General features: G+C 48.0%; 1 protein-coding gene across 1 annotated transcript; it reads left to right on the forward strand.

The window, feature by feature from the left end:
- Positions 1-5,027: 5,027 nt before the first annotated feature.
- RPS19 (ribosomal protein S19) lies at positions 5,028-10,038 on the forward strand. The gene is made up of 6 exons (XM_077259992.1): positions 5,028-5,111; positions 6,720-6,790; positions 6,873-6,973; positions 8,606-8,789; positions 9,007-9,061; positions 9,972-10,038. Exons 2-6 carry the CDS (start codon positions 6,720-6,722, stop codon positions 9,996-9,998), a joined length of 438 nt encoding a protein of 145 aa, XP_077116107.1. The 5' UTR covers positions 5,028-5,111; the 3' UTR covers positions 9,999-10,038.
- Positions 10,039-11,507: the final 1,469 nt, after the last annotated feature.

Genomic DNA, 11,507 nt, shown 5'->3' on the forward strand with positions numbered 1-11,507 from the left:
GTTATGGTTGTGGTTTTCAAGGCAGAGAAGACCAGATAGGTAACAAGTATAATTTATATTAAAGAAAACCTATCAATACCAAATGATCACATTGGCTGAAAGGGCTGTCTACAAGGTAGATGATGGAGCAGTTGACACATGATAGCTACCACTTCATTCCCACTAGGAATATTGCAACCCTCATTCTTGAGATTGGTGGAGGCCTAGTGGTTAAACCTCCGGGATCCACTGTTGTTGCCCCAACTGGTCACTAAAATAAAGTGGCAGAAGGAAGGAAGGCAGCATGTCCCTTAGTATCTTTTTTAGTAGACGTTATCCCCTTGAGCCAAAATAGTCAATTGCAGACCAGGCCGGCCTTTAATAAACCTGACCAAAGAAGATAAGAGACAAAGTTGCATGGCTCTTTCCTACCACTACTTTAGCGATTGGTGGGATTAGGTAGACCTTCATCGATTAGGTCATCGAAGTAACTCTTGACTTTTCTCTTACAGCTACATGGCCACCGTGACAAATCATCGAGTAGTCCTGGCAGTTTTCGTTTGCCTACTCCTTTCGTGTCTTATTGGCTTCGCGCCAATGATGGGATGGAACCAGTTCCAGCAATATGTCAGCAGTAATAAAACTCAAACTGCTTCAGAAAGATCAGTTATGGCTTTCGAGCGGTCCATCGTCATTTATCCGGCATCTTTCCAACCAAGAGACCTTTCCAAGGCTTATTTTAGCCACAAAGAGATCACTAATAATGATACCATCCATTTTGACCATCTCGGCTGCTGTTCCCTCACTGCCGTGTTTAGTCCGGAGTACCTTGTGTACTTTGTATTTTTTTGTTGTATTCTGCTGCCGTTACTCATCATGTTGACCATTTACAGTGACCTCTTTAGGGTGGTTCGAGAGCACCTGAGATCTTCTAAGAAGCGGGAAGCGCACATGGCATGGACTCTACTGCTCCTCGTGGGAATCTTCTGCTTATGTTGGATTCCGCTCAACACAATTAACAGTCTAAGACTCTTGTGTCAATCTTGCACCATCCCAATTTCTCTTATCCGCCTGGCCGTGCTCTTCTCACACTTGAATTCCTTTGCAAATCCCTTGGTTTACGCTATGAGGAAAAAAGACTTTAGTGTAGCCCTCAGGTCTGTGGCTTCTCGCCTCGTGGGCTATTGTTCAATACCCAAAATTGTTTCTCGGAATCACAAGGTTCATCCACAAGACACATAACATCATAGCTTGGTCACATTGATTTTTATTCTTCCAAAAAAGGTAATCAGGCCCCAAAATGATTTCATAACCATGTTCATTTCACACTTCACCCCAAATCACTGGGCACCCATCATTGATGAAGTAATGTTGGAGGTTGTGCCCATTGTATAAGCTAATTACATAGCTCTTTAGTGTTCTACATAGCAATGATTAAGAATAATCTAGTGTTGGTTTGGTCTAATGACCCCGTGGTCAGTTCCTGGAGCTTCTCGAAAACAAAATAGGACCACACACTGTCTCCAAAGTCCCAAGGTAACCACCTAACAGGGTAAATAATGTCTGTTCCTCTTTAGTCCCTTACTGATAGCTTTCATGTTGTAGCCCCTAGATCTTTAGTAGTTGTTGGCAAAATCAGTGGCTTGCCGCAAGGGTAGTCAGATGGATCCATGAGGTTGGGAGTGGGATCTTTAGAGTGTGCCACCACTATAAGATTGAGGAACAGACCATGAGTAACCCACCTGAATACAAGTGAAGCTAGCTATCACGCAAATGTGACTAGGACATCAAAAACTAGATGGCCAAGAAGAAGAAAACCGGCAAGATGGAGAGCTTGGTATGAGTGAGCGTATTACTGTTGAATTAAAGGAGTTGTCTGGCAAAAACAAGTTATCGCCTACCCACAGGATAGGTGATAACTAGCGATGAGCGAATGTGCTATGATAAGCTGTTATCCATGCTCATGCGCTGAGTGTCTTCGGCGTTCTCGAATACTATGTTCGAGTCCCAGCGGCTGCATGTCTCGCGACTGTTCGACAGCCACAACACATGCAGGGATTTCCTGTTTGTTAGTAAACCCCTGCATGTATTGCAGCTAACAGCCACGAGACACGGAACCACGGGGACTTGAAGATAACCTGCAGTAACCACCGATCAACCAAACTGCTGCACGACCAGCTCTTCTCTCGCCTACTGTATCCTCACCCATCCCTTGTAGATTGTGAGCCCTCGCGGGCAGGGTCCTCTCTCCTCCGGTACCAGTTGTGACCTGTATTGTTTAAGGTTATTGTACTTGTTTTTATTATGAACACCCCTCCTCACATGCAAAGTGCCATGGAATAAATGGCGCTATAATAATAAATAATAATACTCAAGCACGCTGAAGACACTCGGCTAGCCCCCGAACATGCTCCAATAACACCTTATCATAGGACGCTCGCTCATCACTGGTGATAACTTATTGATTGTGGGGGTCCTACTTCTAGGACAAGGGATTTTTATCCCAGTTGGGACACTTCTTTCTCCATTATAAAATGGACCAGCAGGTCGGCGGCCCAACAGCTACTCCATTTATTCTCTAAGGAGCTGCCACCACGATGAATGGAGCGGCCATTGAGCGTGCCCATTACTACTTCATTCTACAACAGGTATAAAAGTTCTCCACTTGGACGATCGGTGCAGGACCCAACAGTCGGACCCCCACTGATAGCGGACAACCCCTTAAAGCCTGATAAAGCCAGCCGAGAAGACAACCAAAGGACTGATGCGATAGAGCGAGAGTCCAAAACCTAACCGGTGAGAGAGACTGTGCACAACATTTTTTTCCATTTTTAACACTTAAGACTGCACTTGTTCAGGATGGAAGATATAAGGAGAGCGTTCTTGTTATAGGTCCAGGAGAATAATCTGTCCGACCCTTCTGATTTTCTATAAAATAAATTAAAAAGGTTCCGACAGGTCATTATTTTTTTTTACTGCGCAATTTAAACTGTAAAAAACAAAACCCAAAAAATAAAAAAAAATAAAAGGATTTTTTTTTCTGTTTTTTTTTTTTTTTTTACAGCACATTGAATTGTAAAATTGAAAATTTCAGCTTGTCCCTCCAAAAAACAAAACAAAAAAAATGAGCTCATGTTCACCAAAAGTGGTTGGGGAGAGAAAAAAAAAGAAAAGCCAAAAAAGGAGAAAAATCGACAGGTTCTTAAGGGGATAATGTCTTTTAGAAGGCTGACATCATTTTTAAAGGCAAAATCAAAATAAGTCAGTGGTAATTATTTGTATTGGAGATTGAATGTCCCCGGTGCTAATGGACCTCGTATCTCGGAGTGACTGCCAGCCCCCGGGGTGGAGGTAATCCGCAGCAGATTGTCACCATGGGCAGTATGGATTTTAACGATCCTCCGCAGAAGCAAAGTTATTGAACCATTAAATCTGCAGAGATATTGCAAAAGTATAGACGCCCCTGCCCTGCAATAATGTATGGATGAAGTCTCTGTGCAGTCAGTCCTTTGGGTCTACAGAGGAATGGATCGGTTCTCAGGTCCCGGGTCCAGTGGTCAGTAATCCACAGCCCTAAGAAACTCAAACTCTTCTGATTGGCTGGCCGGGATGTCGGGAGGCAGGGGGTATTTTACGAGGCTCCCTTCCAGCGGTCACAGATTACTGACCCGAACTCTCGATCGGGGTCCTGCAAAATTTGCAGCAGATTTACAACCATTGCTTCTTACAGAAATGTATTTGTCCTTCCCTCAAGCACTTGCACTACTACAGGTAGAGCGCCCCCATAAGCAGTGCCACACTATTAGCACCGCAGTGCCACTCTATATGCTAATTAGGTTCTCGGTGCACCCTGGGTGTGGCCAAGAGGCTCAGCACTACGTTTCGCCCACTGGTTTGGCCTGTTCCCATTGAACGCATGCGTACGCAAAGACATTCGTATGCATGCGTTCCCATAGAAAGTAATGCTTTTTTTAACGCACTCATCCGCATATTTGATGGAAATTTGCCACCTCAAAAATTACAAAAAGGGGCATGTGTAAGCAAACTCGGGCGAACGCATACAGACGCATGCACCTACGTCTACAATGTTAAAGATAAGATATGAAGACGCATGCAGATGTACGCGTCAGAAACGCTGCGGACTCAACCGCAAACGTGAAACCAGCCTCAGTGGGCAGCCACACGCACAGTCTCCACTCACATAGCCACACATAAATGATACTAGTGCACCCACAGGGGCCATTGGGGGTCTTTTATACAAAAGGCTCCACCCCCAACACTCACGCCCAGCCAGCCGCGACATCGCCCGCGGGCCAATCCGATGCTGCCACATCACCAGAGCAGCTGACGTCCATCCACCAATAGGAAGACGCCACATCACGGACATGCTCAGTAAGGTGATTTCTGGACTTAAGACTCCAGAGCGCCAGGTCGCCACTGACTACCGCTGGTTACCATAGGCTTGGCTGGGGAGGCAGCAGTAACCAAACAGCACGAGCCTGAGCAAGACGCTGGGACTGACGTCTGTGCACAGCAGCACCCGAAACTGCATGGGAGACCGCCGAGGCAGATAAGGCTTGGGATCTACCCTGTACAGCTTGGGATCTATCCTGTGCAGCAGGAGAATCCCAATGCCTAACACTGCGATTAACCATTTAGACACCGCCAGAGATCACTGAAAATGGCAACGCAAAACGTTCTGTTTTTTTAATGCCCTGATACAGGCGAGTCAGCGGAAAAATAAAAAACGGTGATGGCTCTTGAAAGAAGAGAAAAACTAAGGAGTTAATGATATTTCTTCTGAGTAGTTTTTAGCTGGTTCACAGTCCTGTAGAACTATAAGTCACAGCAAGAGCAGAGCAGAACACAACCGACCAGTGACAAAGCAAGCAGCAGAAAGCACAATTAGACCACACCCTCTAATAGTCACGTGACTACACAGGAAGTAGCCAGATGCGTTCCAATAGGCATCGAGGTGTGACACGCATTAGCCACGCCCCCGTGCGTAAGTGACGTCTTCCAATGGGGTTCCTCCCCGGCTAGAAAAGGCGTAAGCGTGACGCCGCTCCCCTTCTTCAGCGCCTGGGAGACCCCGTTTTTCCCTTTTGCCTTCTCGGCTCTACAGAGAGAAGGTGAGTTGCGGCCTGGCGCGGCCGGAAGCGCGGGTTTTCCTAGTTTTTGTGATGCCTGAGACGCGGCGAAGCTTATGTGGTGACCGTGAGGCGAGAGTGGAGGGGGGTTAGGTAGCGGCGTGAGCATGTGGTCCGGGCAGCGGCCGCCGCCTCTGTGGCTGGTATCCGGGTGCCGCATGTCCCCGCATGGGGCCTGTGTACTGGAGGCGGCAGGCTGAGCACATGGGGCCCAGTCGGGTATCTCGGCCCTGTGTGGACTGTCAGCCATTAGTGACCCCACAATACTCCCTCGTACATTGGGGTTCTCTGCCCCTTTATCTTTGACCCCAGAGTGGCCATAATACTCCACTATCCCCCCGCAGGCTCTGCTCCTTTTCTGGGGTCACTCATGTGGCTGCTTCCACCGGTTGTGGTGGTATTGGACCCCCCAATCTAGGGATCATTGGGGTCTTGTGACTAGCACTACTCTTTGGAGCTGTGGGGGCTTACGTTGGTCAGACCTCATTGATCACTAGAGCAAAACCTTGGGCCACCGAACCAGCACAGTGTGTACTCCCCCTGATCTGCCGGCGTCCCAAGCCCCTCTTTATGGGTTGGCACGGGGGGGCTACACAGTGGCCACTGAACCAGTGCAGTGTATACCCCTTCTGCCGGCATCCCAAGCCCCTCTTTATGGGTTGGCACTAGGGGGCTACACAGTGGCCACTGAACCAGTGCAGTGTATCGTTTCTGCCGGCATCCCAAGCCCCTCTTTATGGGTCGGCAGGGAGGGCTACACAGTGGCCACCGAACCAGTGCAGTGTGAACTGCCCCCGATCTGCCGTTATCCCAAGCCCCTCTTTATGGAGCGGCACGAGGGGGCTTTACAGTGGCCCCCGACCCCACCCGCTGCAGACTCTACCTGCTGTCATCCCAATCACCTCTTCTGATTTATAGCCCCCCATAATGTCATACCACCCAGGCCCTAGGGATGCAGACAGGTAGGATGCTTGGTGTTTTGGTTCGGTGGCTACTGGGGGAGTTCTGACTCTCAGAAGCCCCCACAAATAAGTGAAACTGCAATCTTATCTGTGGTTGAATTCTTAAAATATCTAACTTTGCTCTCCTTTCGTTCAATGGTCTGTTACACTCTGTTATCCGCTGTTGTCAGCTGATAATCTACTAAAAAAAAAAATACTTTTTCCACCTCCCCTGGTCCAGCACTGATTCTTCATCACTGCTCCTGGTGTCTGCAATTGACATTGTGTCGGCAGACTGTAAACACTCCTGGGGGGGGCAAGCAAAGCTCAGTTTTTGTTTAACAGACTACAGCTTGGAGGACGGGGGTTTTCTGTAGCTGGAAAACTCCTCGTGTCCTTCATCCCTTTTCTGTGTGATGCTGAGGGATATAATGGCCACATGTGAGTCTTAAAGGGATATGTTGTGCGTGATCACTTGGCTATGGCGCACTCAGTGGCTGGGCGTTGTAGTTTTACAACAGCTGGAGATGCAAGTTGGTGGCTGCTAAATGATTTGGAGCGCCCCTTCTGGCTGTGTTGGGGGTAGAGGTCATCACTGGGTTACATTGTTGCTGTGAATATTTTAACTTTTTTTTTCTTTTATGTTCAGATGCCTGGAGTCACCGTGAAAGATGTGAACCAGCAGGAGTTCGTCAGAGCCCTGGCTGCTTTCCTCAAAAAGTGAGTAGTGAGGATGGTGGTGGTAGTCGTCGCTTGTCTTGTTGTCCTCGGTGATTTTCACATATGGATTGTTTGTTTCTAGGTCTGGTAAACTCAAGGTTCCCGATTGGGTGGACACAGTAAAGCTGGCGAAACACAAGGAGCTGGCACCATACGATGAGAACTGGTTCTACACCCGCGCTGGTAAGACCATCCTATGGTGGCGCTATGCGATCTCCAGGCATCAGGGGGCTATGTTCCTGCCATAGCAGATGGCAGGGCACAAAGGGCATCTAGGCTCCCGCCACAGTCGACTACAGGGGAGCGAGGGCATCTAGGCTCCCGCCACAGTCGACTACAGGGGAGCGAGGGCATCTAGGCTCCCGCCACAGTCGACTACAGGGGAGCGAGGGCATCTAGGCTCCCGCCACAGTCGACTACAGGGGAGCGAGGGCATCTAGGCTCCCGCCACAGTCGACTACAGGGGAGCGAGGGCATCTAGGCTCCCGCCACAGCCTACTACAGGGGAGCGAGGGCATCTAGGCTCCCGCCACAGCCTACTACAGGGGAGCGAGGGCATCTAGGCTCCCGCCACAGCAGACTACAGGGGAGCGAGGGCATCTAGGCTCCCGCCACAGTCGACTACAGGGGAACGAGGGCATCTAGGCTCCCGCCACAGCCGATGGCAGAGCAGAAAGGGCTTATAGGTTCCTGCCGTAGCCAATTACTGGGCAGAAAGGGCATCTAGGCTACCGCCACAGCCGATTTTGGGCTAGAGATTGGATCTGTTCACCTGCCACATCAGATTACTGGGTGGAAACATCATTTAGGCACTCACAACAGCCAATTGCAGAGCAGAAAGGGCATATAGGTTCCCACCACAGCTGATTACTTTGCAGAAAGCAGGGCTGTGGAGTCGGTGTCATGGAAATTGAGGAGTCGGAGGTTTGGCTAACCAACTCTACAGCCCTGGCAGAAAGGGCATCCAGGCTCCCGTCACAGCGGATTATGGGGCAGAAAGGGCATCCAAGATCCACACACGGTTGAAAAAAGATCTAAGTCCATGGAGTTCAGCTTTTCTCCACCAATTGTACAATTTGTCACTAATTTATCTATAACCCACAATGTTATGACACAACAGATTAATGGGCAGAAAAGGCATTTTCTCAACCCCTTTACTACCTCTGACATATAATGTATACTGCTGTTAACCAGTTAAATCCCACTGACATAACATGTGGTGACCAGAGGCGTGTCACAAATTCCGCCGGGGGTCTGCAGAAGGCCTCCCCGTGCCTATCATTTTAATTCCTCCATGTCTGGTGTTCATAAAAGGTTGTGATTTGTTATAGATAGCAGGGCTGAAGACCTTGTGTGTAACACAGGTGATTGGACGATTGCAGCTTCAAGTCTCCTAAGGAGACTATTGAAGCCAGGACAAAGTATGAGTTTCTTTAAAAAGGAAAAAAAAAATACACAATTGGTATCGCTGCGTTCAGAAATATACGATCTATCAAAATATAAAACAAATTAATCCGATTGGTATATGGCGTAACAAGAAAAAAATTGACCCCAAAATTAAGTTCTTTTGTTTTGTGATCATATCTGCCTGCAAATGCTATCAATCAAAAAAGTCAGCCATGACAGCCCCATATTCTGAAAAATGTAGAGGTTATGGGTCTTGGAAAATGGCGACAAAATTTACTTTTTTTTTTTTAATAGATTGTCATTTTGACTCTGGACACTTGTAGAATAGCTGGGGCCCCTGACACTTGTATAATAATGGAGACTTCTGATGCTTTTATAACAGGGACCCCTGATTCTTGTATCTTTCAGCCTCCACAGTCCGGCACTTGTACCTCAGGGGCGGTGCAGGCGTAGGCTCCATGACAAAGATCTACGGTGGGCGTCAGCGCAACGGGGTAATGCCAAGTCATTTCAGTCGCGGATCAAAGAGCGTCGCCAGGAGGGTTATGCAGGCACTGGAGGGCCTGAAAATGGTGGAGAAGGACCCCAATGGGTAAGTGTGGCCACAGTCGGGGTTAAGGCTATACAGTGTGGTGTAGGCCATGCGTCGGCCCCTCTGGGCTGGGATCAGTGCGGCAGGAGGGGTCCATGAGCTGTCGACAAGGGTCGTCTGCGTTTAAAGCTGTCGATCGCCATTATTTTACACCACGTTCTTATTGTTTTCCTTTCGGAGACTTTGCATCATCATCTGTCCTGCTCTTGCCTTACAGAGGTCGCAGACTAACTCCCCAAGGACAGAGAGACTTGGACAGAATCGCTGGACAGGTGAGCCGCCCGCCGCAGCGCTTTACAGTTTGCACACATCATTCATAATATAGATGGCAGAGAAAACAGCTTTGTTGGTGTCGGCCCTTTAATCCTGCAGATGTTTGAGCGATAAGTAGGGGTCTGGCCACCACTGTCTTTAGGTATGGGTCATCTAGTTACCTGGGTGGGATTTCTTGACAATCCTGTTAAAAGGGGAGTCTTGTCAGCACAGGATGACTGTTCAAACCAAGCACAGGTGCACCATGGCGTGGCCAAACATTTATATAGACCCTTCCATCTCCATTCTTTGGGTCTATAACTTCAGAGCTGTCAATCAAATATTGGGGGGTGCAGGTTGTGGGATAACAATGAGGCAGAAAGTGAAGGTGTAGTTCAATGATTGGCCGCACCGTGAGGCACCGAGTGGCGGGACTTTGCCCACACAGCACGACTGTTCAAACTGAGTTCCTTTTATAAAGTAGTTGTTACTGCTTGGACAACTTCTCCTACTCCTCTCTTGGCCCCAGTAACTTAATAACGCCTATGCCCCCTCTGCAGGTGTCGGCCCTCGCTCTCCCTGGGGCTCCCGTGCTGTTGTGTTTTTTGTTTTTTGAAATTGGGGCCAAACATTTAGATCCAGAACGGATTGTCCAAGTAGTGCACAACCCCTTTAAGGTGACTCATTGTTCTCGGCAGCACATCTTCCTATGTAATCAGGACCTGTGCTGCAGAGCACAATGGAGCGGTCTATTACGGATCGTTCTGTGCACGGCTGGTAAACATGTGACTTATAGCTGGCAGTTTCTGCGCTGCCCAGTGTGAAAACACCCTACTTTGGCTCCTTTTCCGCCTTTTTCTTTGTAACTTTCTTCACTGGCGATGATGACTTTTCCATCTTTTCTGATCTCTGTATTTTCCTTCCCCACAGGTCGCAGCGGCCAACAAGAAACATTAAGTCAATTTGTTAAAATAAAACTTTCTGCTTCAAAACTGAAGACTATGTAAAGTGGTTTTTTTTTTTTTCTTTTTTGCAATTGCTGTTATAGAGGTGTCAGTGACAGGTGTTAGATTCTGGGTGTCCCGGTCACTTTAGGGGTCTGTTCACACACTGGCACTGTGTTCAATGACTACTGATAGAAAAAAACCTTTGTTAGGCTCCTGGCTGCTATGGCAAAGTGTCGTCATGCAGTGATTTTTCTGTGAGGGTGTGGGCTAATAGATTATAAGCTGATAACAACCAGTGACTGTCAATCAGACCGATACCTGATCTCTGATCAATACCCAGGAATGAAAAAAGAAATATATATACCGTACATACTCTAGTATAAGCTGAGATTTTCAGCCCATTTTTTTGGGGAGAAAGCCCGCCTCTCAGCTTACACTCGAGTCATACCCAGGGGTCAGCGGGGGACCGGGGGCTGTCTAATTATACTCACCTGCTCCTGGTGCGGTCCCTGCAGGTCCCTGGCTTCCAGGCGCCCCAGCTTCTTGTACTGAGCGGTCACATGGTACCGCTCATTACAGTAATGAATATGCGGCTCCACCTCACATAGGGGTGGAGCCGCATATTCATTACTGTAATGAGCGGTAACTGACCGCTCAATACAGGAAGAAGCTGCAGCGCCGGGGAAGCAGGGACTGCACCGTGCCAGGAGCACCTGCTCCTTGTTCCAGCCGCTGCTCCATCTTCAGCGCCTTCTGCAGTGACGCTCAGGTCAGAGGGTGCGGTGACGTGGTTAGTGCGCACCCTCTGCCTGAATGTCAGTGCAGAAGATGCTGAAGATGGAGCGGCGCCGGAACGAAGTCAGGTGAATATTGAAAGTGCCGGGGGCCTGAGCGATGGAGAGGTGAGTGTGATTTATTTTATTTTTTTTATCACCGCAAATGGGGCAAGTGTCTGTATGGAGCATCTTATGGGGCCATAACGTTTGTGCAGCACTACAAGGGGCAAGTGTCTGTATGGGGCCATAATCAACGTTTGTGCAGCATTGTATGGGGCAAGTGTCTGTATGGAGCATCTTATGGGGCCATAATCAAGGTTTGTGCAGCACTATACGGGGCAAATATCTTTATGGAGCATCTTATGGGGCCATTATTAACCTTTATGCAGGATTATATGGGGCATATTTTAATATGGAGCATCTTATGGGGCCATCATAAACTTTATGGAGCATTATATGCGGCTCCTGATTCAATATGGATATTCAAAAACACTTAACCTACTGATGTCTCAATTAATTTTACTTTTATTGGTATCTATTTTTACTTTTGACATTTACCGGTAGCTGCTGCATTTTCCACCCTAGGCTTATACTCGAGTCATTAAGTTTCCCTTCTTTTTTGTGGTAGAATTAGGGGGGTCGGCTTATACTCGAGTATATACGGTATATGTAATCTGTCACATTGAATGAGTTCACTGTCTGATTCTCAGTTGACTCATTCTGCAGCCATTATTAGTGGTGCA

Source organism: Ranitomeya variabilis, chromosome 4, assembly GCF_051348905.1.
Source record: "Ranitomeya variabilis isolate aRanVar5 chromosome 4, aRanVar5.hap1, whole genome shotgun sequence".
Lineage (NCBI taxonomy): Eukaryota > Metazoa > Chordata > Amphibia > Anura > Dendrobatidae > Ranitomeya > Ranitomeya variabilis.